We start from the raw sequence: 17379 nt of genomic DNA on the forward strand, positions 1-17379 counted from the left end.
ACTAACTTTGTAGCATTCTGTTTAAAACCAATAAAATATAATAATGGGTGAAAAGGAGGCAAGCTAGTAAAGTAGAAATCTGGAAGATACAAATTAGAGGTTGAATAATCTATCTATGGCCATTAGCAAACTTAATATTTTGGGAGGTAGGTTTCAAGCTCAGACCTCACTGATCCCAAGTCCAAAGCGCTGCTCTATTACCACCCTGTGTCTCCTAACAATTCCCAAATTACTTTCCTCACCAAATAAAGCCAAAATATCATCCAGTTAAGGTGCCACTTTTCTTGTTCTTTCTAAATTAATTATGAGATTATCATAGATGCATTGAAGATTACACATTAAGTGCAACAACAATTAATTAGGTAGGTGGTTTAAAATTGTGATTCTTAGTACACTGAATTGCTTTAACTGAAAAGCTAGAAAAAAATCTTGCAAAGGTAAGGATCATTATTCATTTGAAGACATATAATGTAGAAGGAAAATATTCTGACCAACCCAATGCTCAAGTTCAACTCAATGTTCAAGTAGCCTAATTAGGTAATAAATTTCCTACCTTTCAGCAGACAATCAAAGGATCAAAAGATACTGAAATATAACATATTTTCGGACATGGTTAATTATATTTTATTAAAACTGAACTGTTCTAGCAGATGAAGGGAAGTTGTGGGTAGCAAAAATGATGTGAAAAGAGCCACAAAATATTTTTAAAAGAGAAGTTTAGAGTAAGACAGAAACAAGAACACAAAGCAATTTTGTTACTGGGGTATTAAGTTATATTAAAATACACACACACACACACATACATACACTTAACAATTCATTTTTATATACAGTCCATCTTTTCTGTCTCTTACAGTGAAATTTATTTATTATTTATTTATATATTTAGTCAAGATTCTAATTTTTAAAAAGCATCAGTTAAATATTTTTTTAAAAAGGAAAACAACCCACTGAATTCATTTTAAACAGGCAGTGTACATAAACAACTAAGTCACTCCAGAATGGAAAAGGATTGCATTTAGGAAACCATACTGTGCTTTAAATAATTCTAAACTGCGGAGAAAATCAAAAGCCCAAGAAAATTATCTAATTGACAATTAGAAAAGGCCCTTAAGGACCTTCTAATCAAACTTTTTTTTTTTTTTTTTTTAAAGTGAGGAAAGTAAGGTTCTAAGATGTGATAAATCTTCTCCAATGTTCCTTTCGATACCACCAATACAATATTATTCTGGTGAGGCTACAAATCACTGAAAAACATAATCTTAGAATGAAAAAGGGCAAGTAACAGAAAAATTATTGGGAAGACACAAGTTGGGTATAAATAAGCTGCCTCTCATCAGCAATGGTTTACACAAGTCATGCAGTACAATAAGATGTCTTCAAACGGCCAATCATGGAAATGAGCAGATCATACAGTGGAAGTAACAGAGGGTCCAAGTGTTGTCTTGTTAGCCACAAAATATTAAAAGATTCAGGAGTGTCTTAAGTGCGTAAAAAACCTATCATGAAAACAATATTGCACAGAATACAAAGAGTTATACAATAATGAAGTTATTGTATTATATACTTAGAATATATAATATATACTTATCTAATACAACCTATAATATAATATTGAAGTTATAATTTTTACTATTGGAGAAAAGAAATGAAGTTAAAGTCAGGGTTGACTTAGATTGATATACTGAATTGGCAGCTTGCTCTGAACAAGAAAATATTGTTTTTAAGAAACAAAATAGTCAACCATTCTGAAAAACAATTTAAAACTATGCCCCTAGAGTTATTATATGTGTATATTCTTTCACCTAGTTATACTACTCCTCAGTATATACTCCAAAACAGATCAAAGAAGAAAAGAACCAAAAGGAAGAAAAATATTTTTAGTGCTTCCTTTTTTTGTGATGGCAAAGACCTAGAAATTAGTGAGATGCTTATTTATCAAATGTAGAATTGTAGCTAAACAAATCAATGTATGAATGTAATGAAATGTTGAGAAAAATCATACAACCAATCTTTCACTATAGCTAAGCAATTCTATCATATCTTCCTTATCAGTTCCTTAATCTATTCCTCAAAGTGGCTCTTCAAAACCTTTTCATTCTTCCTTAAACCTTCATCTACATCTCTTCCCTCCAAGCTGAGAATTAGGTCTCATACTTCACAGAAAAAAAATCTGAGGTCATTAATAGTAAACTCTCTTTCTCTTTTCCTTAATCATGTGATATTTACTTTCACAACATCCTAAAGAAAATATCATTGCAGCAAGTTATCTAGATGCTAATTTCTAAAAGAATATTTCAAATAGCACGGAATTGGGTAATGGTGGAAAAGACCTCTAAATGAAGATCCTCCACAAACCCTCCAGAGAAAAGCTTTAAAAATACATCACAAGGAGTAATGTTAAAGAAAACATTTATAAATACTAAGGAGATTAGGGGGGAGGGGAGGGGAGGGGGGAAGGCCAAGGTTGATAACATAAATTAAGCCAACAAAAAACAAAAGTGCAAATCCAATAATTCCTACAGAAGGCAAGGTTTATTCTTAGCTAGCCTGTCCAATATAAAAAAGGTCCTGAATATTTCAAAAATCTGATTCAGGCCCAAGCCCAAATCTAGAAACTAAGGATTTAGTTATAAGTAAATGAGGGGAAAAAATAAATAAATGAAATAAACACAATATGTCCCTAAAGTATCAAGAGTTATAAGAACAGCTTTAAAACTAAGACTTTGGAGATACAGTGCAAATACAAAATGTATTGATAACTGAAATGACAGCTAGGAAGGAAATAATAAGCATGCAGAATTAATATCTTAAAATGAAAGGTGTTAAATTTACTAAAAAACTGAATTCCAACAGAATATGAATAGGCCAGATAAATAAATTCCATGTTTCAATAAGAAATCTTTAAATAGAATCAAAAGATAGGGAGAGAGGAGAGGAAAAATAATATAAAGTATACACAAAAGCATCTTAACAGATCAAAAAGGGAAAATCTAAGAATCACAGTATTGAAAAATCAAGATGCCCAAAATGCCTGGATACATTTCAAGAAATTATCAATAAAAACTGTCCAGCTAAAAATATCAACCAATACCCTGTACCTTTATACCAAGATAAGCTTCAGATGAATACCTAACTTAGATACAAAAGATCATTAAAAAAAAAAGTATCTCCTCCCTAATGTCTGCCTTCATACTAAGGACTTCAAAATTTATGTTTGAAACTTCTTCTAACCACACAAGCTCATAGTTCAATTTATTTTTCATTACTTACTACCTCAACAATAAAGAGAGATGTTAATACTTTTGATCTTGCCAATACCTACAAATATGCCATATCTTCAAAGGCATTGAAATTTCTTGATCACACTATGTTGTCCTCTCCACACTTTAATCTTTTACTATATACTCCCCCACACACTTTGACTTCTTCCCAAACCAGCACAACCCCTTTGTGAATCAATTCAACTCTATTTAAATAGCTCGCCATTATTCCTATTCAACATCTTAGAAAGCCAAGGATCAGCTTTAGATCAATCTTACCATCTCACCTTTGCATTTTCTCATGTATTGCCAAATGAAGATACCAAAAATTTTTTTTAAATCATAAAGAACTGCTGACTAGATCCAATATTAATATATGTTACATATTCTCACCTAAGTCCTCATTGCAGTAAGGCTATCCTCTTACACCTCCCAAATCACTAAAACTGCTTTACTAACCCTTTCATCCCTCAATATTCCTACCCCACCAACTACTTTCAGCTGAGAACCATGCCTCATAATTGAGGACATTTGCTGAAAGCTCCTTCTTCCATTTATCTATCTCCTCTTGGACCAGTTTCAACATAAAACAAAGGACTCCATTCCATCCTGTCTTCTCTAGAAAAATTTCCCCTCTATCATCCCTACTCATTTATTTATCTTCACTTGCTCCTGTTTTCTTGGCTGTTTCCCTATGTTAAAAATGTCTCATTTTCAAAAACTTTTCAGCTGATTTATCCACCTCTACTGGCAACTGTATTATAACTCTTCTTCCTTTTGTGTCTAAATTCCCTGAAAAAGCCATTTTATTATTTTTTTACTTTTCTGACGGGATAAAACTCTCACTTTGACCTCATCATTCAACTGAAAATTGAACTCAGCAAAGATTTCATAACTGCTAAAGTTAAAAGCTAAATCTAATGGGGTTTTGTTTAACCTCCTTGATGTCTCTGAAGCTTCTGATTCTGTGAATTACCTCTTCTCTTGAATACTTTTCTTGTCAATGTTCCCCTCTGGTTCCCTTCCTACCTTCATCTAGATCATGTCTAAGTAAGTATTCCTCAGGACACCATACAAAATCCTCTTTACAATCTCATTAGCTCCCATGAATTCTTATTATCTTGAAGCTTAAGTCCTAATTTCTCTGTTGATCTCGCAATATCTCTTAAATGTATGTGGGAAACCTCAAACTAGATGTACCAAAAATATCTTCAATTCAACACATCCCAGACTGAATTCACCTTTTTCTTAAGTCCTCCCCCTGTCCCCAACTATTGTCAAGGGTACCACTATCTCACAATTATTAAGATTCACAACCTAAGTTTTCTTTTGATTCTCTCACAAACATCCATAGTCAATCTGTTGCTAAATACTGTGGAATTAAAATTTGTATTATCTCTCACATACACTCCCTTTTCTACTGATATTGCCACCACCCCTAAAGCTGGCCCTTCTGACCTGAAAACCAGATTAATGCCTCCAAGCTGGTTTCCCCAACACACAAGTCTCTAATTGCATACAGTTCTGACAATGTCACACCTCAATCATTAAACTCGAGTGGTTCCCTATAACATTCAGGATCAAATATAAAATCATCTAGTGGTTCAGAGCCCTATTCCTAATGTCTTCTTAATTTCACATTCTTTAGTGCAATGGTCTTGCTAATCCTAAAACAAAATACACCCAAATTATTCTCCCTGGCTTTCTCCCAATGTCTGGAATTCTTAGCCTCTTGACTTCCTTCAAGGAAAACCTCCTATTTTTCACAAGATGTCTTTTCAGATCCTCTTTAATACCAGCCTCTATCTTCTGTTGATTATGTCTATTTTATCTCGAATATATCTTGTTTATAACACAATTGTTTGCATTTTTTCTTTCACATCAAGATTAAGAGCTACTTGAGATTAGTACTTAGCCCAATGCTTATCACTTAAGGACTTACAAAATGTGACAATGTGACAGTGGGGAAATGAGGAAATTAAAAAAAAAAAAAACTGAATAAAACCAGCTAAAAAATTATATGGTGAAAGTTTACATGGGAAAATTTTTTTTCCGATGGAGGTCTCATATGCAAGTTATATGTGAAAAAGATTTAAATATATTTTTCAAAACTCATTTTCCAGTAATGGAATATTCAAAGTACATTTGAATAGGTATTTCTAAAAGAAAGAAATCCAAACAAAGAGCAAAAATATTTTATAAAGCTTCAGATCATTAATAATTCAATAAATGTAAATTCAAGCTACTCAGATTCCAAATTATACCAATAAGATTGGCAAAGTGTTTTTTTTTGTTTGTTTGTTTTTTAAGAAAATGACAATTGTTGAAAGTAACATAGATGATTAAGTTGCAAGTAAATGTAATGGAATATTGCTGGTTCCATAAGAACTGAAGGGATAGTTCACAGAAACCTGAGGTGGCTTGTACAAACTGATACAAAGTGAAATGAGTAGAACCAGAAGAACAATTTAAAAAGTAACAATGAATAACACTAAAGAAGAACAACTTAGAAAGACTCTGATTAATGCAATTGATAAATACAACTTTGGAGGGCTGAAGAATGATGACAAAAATCATGATACTACCTCCCAACATTAAGAGGTGAAAAGACTTCAGCGATATATTTTTGGAATTTATTTTGAGATTGTCTTGCTTGACTAAAGTTATTTATTACGTGTCAATTTTAACAAAAAGTACAGAACATTCATTCACTATCCTATATATAAAATAGATGCATATCTATTATGTATTTTATATATATATATATATATATATATATATATATATATATATATATATATATATATCTATTGTATTATATATACCCTATACATAATATCCTATACAAACTTCTCAAGGTACCTTCTGTCATCACTAATCTAAGGACACTGTCTCATACTTCCCAAAATAGAAAACAAATAAAAGAACACCAAGGACATTTCTAAAGACCCTGCTTTTCTACCCAATTACTTGAAAATCTTTTCCTACTAGCTTTTTAAAAAAATATCCTTTCTCAAAGAATTGCTGTATTATTCTGTATTAATGTATACATGCAACTGGAAGTTACTGAAATGGTATGTATATATGTATGATACACATAGTTTGGAGGTTGGGTGAAAAAGAAAAACATAATAAAAAGAAGCATTAAATACAAATACATAAGGATCCCTGCAGGTTGCATATTGACTTAGAAAACTACATCATCTATATTCTATTGTATTTTATTAAATGTTTTCCAATCATATTTTAATTTGTTTCTTCTGGTTGTTTGACACCTCTGATGAAAAAAGGTTTTAGAGAAATATCCACAACTTTTATGAACCGATTCAGACCGAAGAGAGCAGACCAGAACAATTTATACATGAATAACAATCCAGGAAAGGTCAGCAACTTAGAAATACAAATTCTTATTCCATACTTCCAGAAATATGAATTTAAAACTCAAAACACTGCCCACATCCTCACCTTTCTCTCAAAAGTCACCCTTCCTATTTTTGTTTCTTCAAATTTCTCAGGTTTGAAAACTTGAGGTTACATTTTATTCCTCAATTTCCCTCACCTCCAAATACCTAATTAGTTGTCATATATATGTCTCTCTCTCTCTCTCTCTACAACATTTCTCAATTCTCATGCAACTCTCGCCACCACAGCTCCTTTTCCTCTTCTCTCAGGTTATCAAAAAACTTCCCAGTGGGTCTCCTGCCTCTAGTTTGTCCAATTTTTATTCTATCCTACACACTGCATTACGTTTTTTCTTGAGCACAAATCTGACTATACTGCTTCCTTTTAAAATCAATTACAGTAGTTCCCAATTTGCCTATAATATATACAAAATGCAATGTGCTCCTTTAAGTTTTTAAAACCCTTTAGTATCCTGACTGAATTGCTTTCCTGGCCCTTCATCTCTCTTCCCCATGTCACAATAGCAATATCCTACATACATCCTCACCACTACCTAAAAGAAACTTATTACTGCTGATCTTGTACCACCTTGGACATGAAAGGTCTCCTGATCTCATTTTAAAACTAGTACTTTCCCCATTCCTAACTACTCTACATTTCTTTTTATTTTTTCCTGCATTTACTTTTCTTCCCCCAATAGAACAGAAGCTCCTTAAAAACATGGACCATTTCCTTCTTTGTATTTTTTCCTCAGGCCTAGCAAGTAAGAAACAGTTTATTGTTTGGTCAGTTCAGTAGCTCTAGCCACTACAAATTTTTGTGATACTACTCTTTCCCATTCACTCCTCAGTCTCTTTTGTTATTTCATCTTCATTATCACCAGTGAGTCCTACCTGGGGATGATCTCCAAAGTCCTATCTCAGGTCCTTTTGTTTCTTTCTCCATAAATTTTCACCTGTTAAAATCTCACTAGTTCCCATAGGTTTAATTATTACTCTATAAAGATGATTCACATTTATATATATATAGCATCAATCTTTCTTTCTCCAACATCACAGTTGTCTAGAAAGAAAAAATGAAAAGATCTGGGGAAAGGTTGAGTTGATCATTTTACTAATGATATAAATGATTATAAGAATCATTTCATTGAACATATTTTCATTTAAAAAAAAAAAACTTAAAAATAACTGCAGTGGCCTACCAAAGTTTTTGCAGAGAATAAGGCAAGTAAGTTCTATCAAATCCTTGATAAGATCTTCTCAATTAAATCACCTGAAAAAATCATGGCAGCAGAAAAAAGTAAGAGGATCAGGTGACTGCTAAAAAGCCAAAGATAGAAATATTAAATGAAAGCATATGCTTCTCCAGATTCTCCAGAAAATAAATCTGTAAGCACGTGGCATAATGTAAAACTAGTAACATAAATGCTTTGTAGAGGAAGGAATATCTCTTTTTGGTCTATCCTTTGCCCAACATCACTGACTAAAAGTTAACACTCCTTTTTTATGTCGAAATATCAAAATGCTATTTAAAAAAGCATTTTGGATGAGAGGAAAAAAAAAAGAGAAAACTATCAGCTGATGGCTCTTGTAATCAGAATTCTCCTAAGAAATTAACCAGACAAAAGGTATGTGGCATAAAAAGTAATTTTACCAAAAAAAAAAAAAAAAAAAAAAAGCCTTGAAAAAGCATACCACTAGGATTCTAATATTATCACAATTGAAACTGTCAAGGTCATCTTTCTTAAAATGGTTTAAGAGGGAATGGAAAAAAAAAATTAATCATAGCAGCTGCTTTGTCTACTGCAACCAATTTCCAAGTTAATATCGTTTACACGGCATTAGAATTCATTCTGTGTTGATTTATCATGCCAGTTCTGCAGCTTCATTCAATTAAAACAATGTCACAACACTTCCAGAGAAAATCATTTCAAACAACCTAAGCTAAGTGCTACTCTAAAGGCCAAAAGAAGAGAGGAAAAAAACATTAATTAACCCCTATTTAAGTGCAGATCTTCTCAGTGGCTCAACAATTATAAATCTGCAAAGTGGCCTGTTAATTTCAGGGGATAAGGCTTAAAGGACATAGTCACAATGTGAATGCTTTTATTTGTCAACGCTATATTTTCTTTTAAATAAAACTATAGGCTTCTCCCACAAAATATGAATTAAGATACATACTGAATTTGCCTTTTATTTAACTTTATATTTTAAGATAAAGTTTGTATTGTAAATTCATAATAACTAATCAGAAAATGATTAGTTTTGCCAAATGATTATAGCTAAACATATGAAAAAGTGTTTTTGACTAAATGTTCAAGGAATAACTAAAAATGTGTTGGGATTACATTCTGCTCATTTTTAATAATCATCTTCTGGTTCTTCAAGTGATTTTTATGGCCACATTCTTTTTGTTTTTTTAATTTTATAATCATAATTTTTTTTTTGACAGTTCATTTGCATGGGTATTTTTTTTTTTTACATTATCCCTTGTATTCATTTTCCCAAAATTTCCCCTCCCTCTACTTCCTCCCCTAGATGACAGGCAATCCCATATATATTAAATGTGTTACAGCATTACCTAGATACAACATATGTGTGTAAATCCAATTTTCTTGTTGCATGGTAAGAATTGGATTCCAAAGGTATGAGCAACTTGGGTAGAAAGACAATAGTGCAAACATTTTACACTCGACTCCCAGTGTTCCTTCTCTAGGTGTAGCTGTTTCTGTCCATCATTGATCAACTGGAAATGAATTAGATCTTCTTTATGTTAAAGATCTCCACTTCCATCAGAATACATCCTCATACAGTAGGATCCTGTTTCTGGTTCTGCTCATTTCACTCAGAATCAGTTCATGTAGATCTCTCCATGCCTCTCTATATTCATCCTGCTGGTCATTTCTTACAGAACAATAATATTCCATAACATTCATATACCATAATATACCTAACCATTCTCCAATTGATGGGCATCCATTCATTTTCCAGTTTCTATATGGCCACATTCTTAAACATAGCAAATGTTAGGCATACCACAGGGACTAAAATAAAATTAATCTAATAATGTTTTGAAAAATTAGGCAATGGATTATTTATTGAGACTATTCCTGACAAGAATAGGCAAAGTGAACCAATGAAATGGAAATGTCAACACATACAAGATGGGACTTGGGGAAAAATTGTGAAACAAATTCAGTGAGGTGGAGAAAGTTAAATAGCTAGAAGGCTTCTCACAGAGATTTTGAAGAAGAAAAAAAAAAACTATTTAAAAAATTGGAACTATAAATAAAGGGCTATAAAAAACTGTATAAACCTAAGACCCAGCAATGTTATTAGTAGATCTGTACTCCAAAAAAAAAAAAAAAAAAAAAAAAAAAAAAAAAAAAAAAGACAAAACTAATAGCAGGATTTTGTTTTGTTTTGGGGATAGAGGGATTGATGGTGGCAAAGATTTGGAAATTGAGCTGTTTATCAATTGGGGAATAGTTGAACAAACTGCTGCCTCTGATTATGATTGTAATGGAATGTGTGCGATAAAGGATGAAGAGCATATTTACAGAAAAACATGAGAAGAATTGAACTGATACAAACAGCAGTAAGCAGTGCCAACAATTATATAAGCACCCACATCTTCCAACAGCCAAGTAAATAAATCTAAAAATGAAAGAACAAAAAAAATTTTGGCCTTTTAGTTAAAGAATTATACCAAAAAACCCCAAGTATATAAAGGACAACTTAAATTTTTTCTCTATAACAAACCAAAAAGCAAATTATCAAAGGTAATTATCAATGTTTGGTGCATGTCTTATTCTTGTATTACAAATATATAAGATGGAATTCAGTAGTATGAGAATGTTAGATATTTTACATGCACAGAGAAAATTATTCTCTATTGAAAATATAGCACCAGCAAGATAACTGTGTAAATATGTATATATTGTATTTAACATATACGTTAGCATATTTAACATGTATGGGACTACCTGCCATCTAGGAGAAGGGATGGAGGGAAGGAGGGGAAAAGTAAATTTTTGCAAGGGTCAACCGTGAAACCTTACCCATGCACATGTTTTGTCAATAAAAAGCTATTAAAAAAATAAAATACAAATAAAAACAAAATATAGCACTAACATAATATTAAGAATAATTGATACAAAATATTTTCTAGATAATATTTAAATTCCAAAGTGGTTCTGTCTAAGTTTAAATCTCGTACCGTCTTTCATAAAAAGCACTGTGCATATAGTTTCCAAATCTAAGGATTCAAATTAAAATACTTACTACTTATATCATATTTATGGTTGAAAAATTTTTTTCCACTGAAAAAATATCAAATAGTCTTTTCCTCTCATTGAATCTTCCTCAGTGACATGACATGAAAATATGATATAGATTTACTGAGCTTAAAATGTGTAGCATATGCCAAGGAAAGAATAATGCATGTTTTCAGAGGCTGCAATGAACCACAGATGGAGGTATATGTACAAATTCTTCCAAACAATCAAGGACTAGGTTGAATGTGATAAATGGCTGACATCCTAAAATCAAAGTTAAATGACAAAAATACATAATAAGCCTTATGCAATACCACTCATTGTATACTGTTCAAAATGAAAATCAAATCATAACAGATTTGAAAATTATCTCATAAACACCTAAACAATTTTAAAGAAATACAATACAGTTACAGAAAAATTTAATATTAAGTTCCCTACCAAAATGGAGAAAGAGGACAGCTGGATTTCAATTCTTAAAATAGAAGATTAGCTGTTCACTAAACAAAGACAGTTGGGGGTTCCTCATGTGAACTCAACCAATGCTATGTTGCCAAAGATGTGTGAAACAAAGGTTTCAGTAATGAGGATTTGTCAAAAAGCAAAGGCTTGTGATAACCAGGTTACAGTCTCCAAAAAAATTATAGAAGAGTTATCTTTAAGAAGCTAAGACTTAGTGATCAATATAGGTTATGGAATTGGCAGAAACCATGCAGTATGATGCAAAGCTACAAAATTTTAGCAACTATTAAACTCCTAGAAAGATAGGTAAGAAAGCTCACTATTTGTAACTGTTATCCTCAGTGTCTAAACCCTAATAGGCAATTTATAAAATAACACACACAAAATACTTTATACATACATTATCTGAATTCATAGATAACAATCTGTGAAGTACATGGTATTATTACTTCCATTTTATACATAAGAAAATTGAAGCAGACACAGTTTCAATGACTTGCCCAGAATCACAGCAGCAGGTTTAAATCAAATCTTTCTCATTTTAGGTCCAGCACCCTCACCCACTGAGCCATCTTGACATGAGCTATCACTCAGTCAGAATTACACCAAAAGACGATAACTGTATTACAAATAAAGACTTGAAGCATCTAAGAGCTCAATGAAAAGCTATACAAGAACAAGAATTGTAAAGGGCTGAAACTCTTGAGTCAATGCACTGGGGTAAGACAATAGAACACTTGAGGCTAATTACTGATTGCACAATACTCTATAAGAATATGCTTGGAAAATGGCCCTTCCCAGGGGCAGCTAGGTGGCGCAGTGGATAGGGGCACCAGCCCTGAATTCAGGAGGACTCGAGTTCAAATGTGGTCTCAGACACTTAACATTTCCTAGCTGTGTGACCCTGGGCAAGTCACTTTAACCCCAGGCCTTTAAAAAAAAAAAAAGAAAAGAAAAGGAAAAGGCCCTTCCCACTATCCTGTGCTAGCCCAATTGTTTGGTGTATACAGAGAATTGTGGGAGGGACTAGGAGGTGCAGTGAGAATAGCCAGGGTCACTTCTGCCAGGCTGATGAGAAGATGAGGTCGCAGAGATCCTATGTGTCCGCTCTCTTCATTTCTATCGCTAAAGACTTAGAATAAAGACTTTTGCTTATCCTGACTCCTGCTGATTCTAAGGCATCCAGGGTCCTAACACGTTCACCATAAAGAATATTATCACTATCAAATAAACATAACATTAATCCAAAAAGAATGTTTTTAATAGATGTACACCATAAATGTACATAATCCCTAAGCTGTCTGGAATGAAAAACTTTCAAAACATATATTGTGACAGTACAAAATCATCTAGGGACTGTATGATGAGTGCACTGATCTTGTTGTCCTGTTCACTCAAGTTTTACTAAAAAAAGTCTTCAGGGAGGATGAGCTACTATCTTTTCATTCAAAATTATTTTTCTACCTATGAAAAATCTATTGAACAGTAAATATAAAACAACAGCAAAATCAAAACTTGCCCTTGTTCCATTTCCATCTGTAATTTCATCAAAGAAAGATGCCAAAAAGATGATGATAATAGGAAAAACTAATATTTACATACATGGGATCCATAATACCAACAAAGAGACAGAACACTTGCTTATCATCAATATTATTATTTATATTCTTAGAGCACCCTAGAAACTTATTAAATACTAACAGAAAAACTTTGGAACAAGGAAACATCATTTCATCAAGACATAGTAAGAAAAACAATAGGTATTATACTCCTGAATGTATCCAACAATTATGAATTTCCAATTGGTTCCAATTAAAGAGCTAAGACACAAGATTACCTTGACCCTGGGCAAGTCACTTGACTCCAATTGCTTCAGGGGGAAAAAAAAGACATTGTTTCCATCAGCAACCAAAAAGATTATCATTAAGGAATATGAACAGTAAAAACTATAAAAATTTTCGCTGCAGATTGCAAAAATTATCAAAATGAAAAATAAAAGAGACAGAAGAACTCAAAATCACCCAAAAACAGAATTATCGTTCACAAAATATCTGAAAACACATCCACATGTTATAAGAAGACCTTGAGGATGCAATAAATACTTGTTTCAGGTCATAGAAAAAAACTTTCAAAATATAAAGAACTAGAATGGTTGTAAGGGACCAAAATGAGGTATATTATCTCTAAATCCTGTCCTAGTATGGAAGGGATTCTTTTCTGAACCCTTAAATCACAATTTTAAAAATTCAACTGATAAAGCATTTAATCTACATATGCAATAAGACACATATTAAAAAAAAAAAAAAAAACAACAACTTCCAGAAAGACAGTGACAGCAATCTCAGAACTGCTTTTATCTTAACTCTGGTAAAGATTAAATAATACAATTTTATGTATCTATTGAATGAATTATAAGAAGTGAAGCATCTTGGAGGACGTTGAATAGTCTGAACAGGAATGCTGTTGAAAGAAATTCTTGTATTGAAAGAACTTATGCTAAATTAATTTTAAGTTCCATTCCAAATTGAAGTTTCTACCTGGCTCACACACTTATATTTTATAAATTGTCCTACCCGTTAAGAATCTGCTCTGAATTTGACTTCTAATGCATCTTTGTGGATGACTGAGTTATGACTTAGGTTTCAGTCAAAAAACAAGGAATTTCCATGGCTATATAGTCCAATCATACAAAATCAAGAATAAAAATCTCTTCAACATCATATTCAACAAGTGGTCATTTCAGTCCTTGTTTTAATAATTCCAATTAAAGAGAAAATTTCTTACTGTTGTAGCTAACATCCTAAAAAATAAAATTTGGGGCCTGGAATTAAGATTTGAATTCAAATTTGGCCTCTGGCACTTAACTAACCCTGTGACCCTGGACAAACAATTGCCTCAATTTCCCCAATTGTAAAATGATGATAATAGCACTTGTCTCCAAGAGTTGGTATGAGGATAAAGTGAGATACCTGTGAAGTACTTTGCACAGTGGCACACAGTAGGCTATATAAAATGTTTATCCCCTCCCCTTCATCTACTGAAGGAATTCATTGTATTAGCAAAACTGGTGGAATTTTTGTTCCAAGTTTTACAATTCAAATCCAATTGTGCTATTAAAAATAATATAGAACAAAAAAAGAGACAGTATGGTGTTACAGATTTTCCATCAGATTTGGAATCATACGAGTCTATATTTGGCATAGTAGCATTTAATAGACTTTATTTATTACCTTTTCTTTTCATCCCTCTTACTCAATCTCTAATGGCTTTTCTAACTCTAATAAGATGCAAAGTTAATAACAATTACCAATGATTGAAAACATGCAACTATTTTCTATAGCTCATTCCCAAATTCGCTGACACTCAAAATTAATATAATTTTTATGCTTCCAGATAAGGCTACAAAATACTATTTAACAATGTTGCTACTGATAGAATAGAAGACAAATGGTTCAGATGAAAGGTATAGGACTGGTGTCTCCTACTGGCACAAAATCTTTAAGTACATTTCTCAGTTGCAGCTTTCTTGCTGTCCAAAAGCCCCAAGGAACACCCAGACTTGCTTTACCTTTCGACTGTCATCAACTGCTACTTCCCCTTTTAAAGAGTCCCTTTTCTTGGCTCAAAATAAACAAGAACAATTTGCTCATCGCTTTTGGAAAAAAGTATTCCTACATGGCAAAAAATTCCTGAGTTTTAAAACTATGCTCTCTCTTTGTCAGGTCATGGGATAACAGGTTTAGAACTAAAAGAGGCGTTAAAGATCTTCTGGTCCAATCTCCCTGTAAGACAAGGAAGTGGGTCCCAAAGAAGTCAAGTGCCTTGCATACCATCACAAACAGAAACAAAGGAAAAATTCAAATCCAAATTCTGTAACTCTAAATTTCACAAGATTCTCCAATTTTTAAATAATCATATCTGCAGCTAGAATTTCTCAAAAAAGTTTTATTCTTCTCAGTTCCAATACCAAACCTCTTCTTTATAGCTACACACTATATGGAGTTTATTTTAGCTCTGTCTCTTTACCATGATTTCTAGAAGAAAAGACTAATAAAAGACTAAAAGTCTGAATACAACTGGGCCTATTAACAAGAAAGCCTAATGGAATAATCTCACCTAAATGTTATGAGAGAAGTATTATCATATTTGAACCTCACAACAACCCTGGAAAATAGGCACTATCATTATATACATTTTACAAATAAGAGATTAAGTGACTTGCCCAGAGTCACATAGCTAGAAAATGTCTGAGGCTGAATTTGAACCCAGGCCCTTCTCATTCCAGAATGGTCCACACACTATATACACTGCACCACTTACCTGCCCAAAGTAATATATTAAAAACATTTAAATTTCTGTAAAATTAACTAATTTCTATTTCCACAAAAAGTCTAAATATTTCTAAACTAAAGATGAATTATTTTAAAACATGTGTTCTCTGAAGCAATATCAGCTATTTTGTCATTATAGGGATTACTTCAAAGAACAATTGTTTTTAAAAATATCTTATCTCATGAACTAAATATAAAATATATTTATATTCTTTCACATTCGGTAAATGAACAAATTATCCAATTCTAAAATTAGAAATTCTTAAATTGGTTAATGATTACTTCTAAGAATAATCTTAAAGAAGATTGCTAAAAACCACAAATAAAGTGCCTATTGAAAGTCCTCCTAAAAAAGGAAGTCTGTGAACTTCTCAATCCAAAAGTCATGCGTCATCTCTATACTCTTAAAATATATCCTTAAATCTATTAATGAACATGTGTATTGGGAAAAGATTTATTTGCTTTCCAGTTCAGTGATATAATTGGCACTTATCTATTTAAGAACTTTTAGATATTCACAAATAAAATCAACTCCTTTTACTGACTTTATACACAGGGAAAAAAAAAAAAAAAAAAAAAAAAAAACACCCAATATTTTATAATCTTATCACAAAATTTAGCTAAATATAAGAAAACAAATTTCTATTTACTAGATTAAATGGATTAAATTATAAAATAGATCAAATAGAAATTAAGAACATTAGCCCTCCACCCCCCAACTATTGCTAACTATAAATTATTGGTCTAAAATGTGACTTCTTTATCTGGATTAACATATCTAAAACATAAGAAACATGTATAACTAAAAGAAAGAGAAGTGAAACTGAAAATCTAAAATTTAAAAACTTTTTATTTTTTACTAGCTGTTAATCTACACCAGCCACATCTATTCCCTAAAATTCATATAAATGTAATGGTGGTAAAGTGGTCACTCAGTAGTGTTATCTCCCCATAAGAAGGAAGGCAAATTATGATGATTCAACAGAAAAGTTACTACTTACATCGGGGTATTCTTTTACAGGCACATAGAGTTTCTCTTGTAACTGAACAATAGGTCCCACAGCATCAGGAAGCTCTGCACTCCTTTTCTCTGTACTTCCATTTAACGTGTCATTATACATGTCTTTTCGTACTCTGCTAATTTCTGTTAAGAGGAAATAAAAAAGAAAGTATTAGCCACCAGAATATTTGCTGGCACCAAAAAATGTATTTTTAATTTTTAAAAATGAATTCAATCATTGTCAACAACCACCACCAATGAAGCAAATTTTAAAAGGATAATATCAGCTTTGCTTGTGCACAATTTGGATTTTCTATTAAAAATATTAAATTTCACAAGGTTGAAAACCCTGTTAGCAGTTGCCTTCTGATTTGTTTTCAAGCTATTCCTATTTTCTTTTTTTGTCTAAATTTAATTATCCATTAATTCACTCTTCCCCCTTTTCACCCCATAAAAATTCTCCCTCTTTATAAAGACAAGTAAAGCCAATCAATACCATCCAGAATAGGTTAGTCTCATTCTGTACCTCTAATATGTGACCTCTTTAACAAATGTTGTTTCCACTATCAGTCTTCTGAAGCTACTTTTGATAGGAACAATTTGACAATATTTGATTCTCACAAAATTTCTAACAAATAGAGTAAC

General features: G+C 32.1%; 1 protein-coding gene across 7 annotated transcripts in view; it reads right to left on the bottom strand.

The window, feature by feature from the left end:
- QKI (QKI, KH domain containing RNA binding) overlaps positions 1-17379 on the bottom strand; it is a 173873-nt gene that overhangs the window by 101802 nt on the left and 54692 nt on the right. For all 7 annotated transcript variants that reach the window (XM_074309358.1, XM_074309357.1, XM_074309356.1 and 4 more), the window contains exon 2: positions 16736-16878. In XM_074309358.1, coding sequence (XP_074165459.1) covers positions 16736-16878 — 143 coding nt within the window. The remainder of the gene's footprint in view (positions 1-16735; positions 16879-17379) is intronic.

This window comes from Sminthopsis crassicaudata, chromosome 4, assembly GCF_048593235.1.
Source record: "Sminthopsis crassicaudata isolate SCR6 chromosome 4, ASM4859323v1, whole genome shotgun sequence".
Classification (NCBI taxonomy): domain Eukaryota; kingdom Metazoa; phylum Chordata; class Mammalia; order Dasyuromorphia; family Dasyuridae; genus Sminthopsis; species Sminthopsis crassicaudata.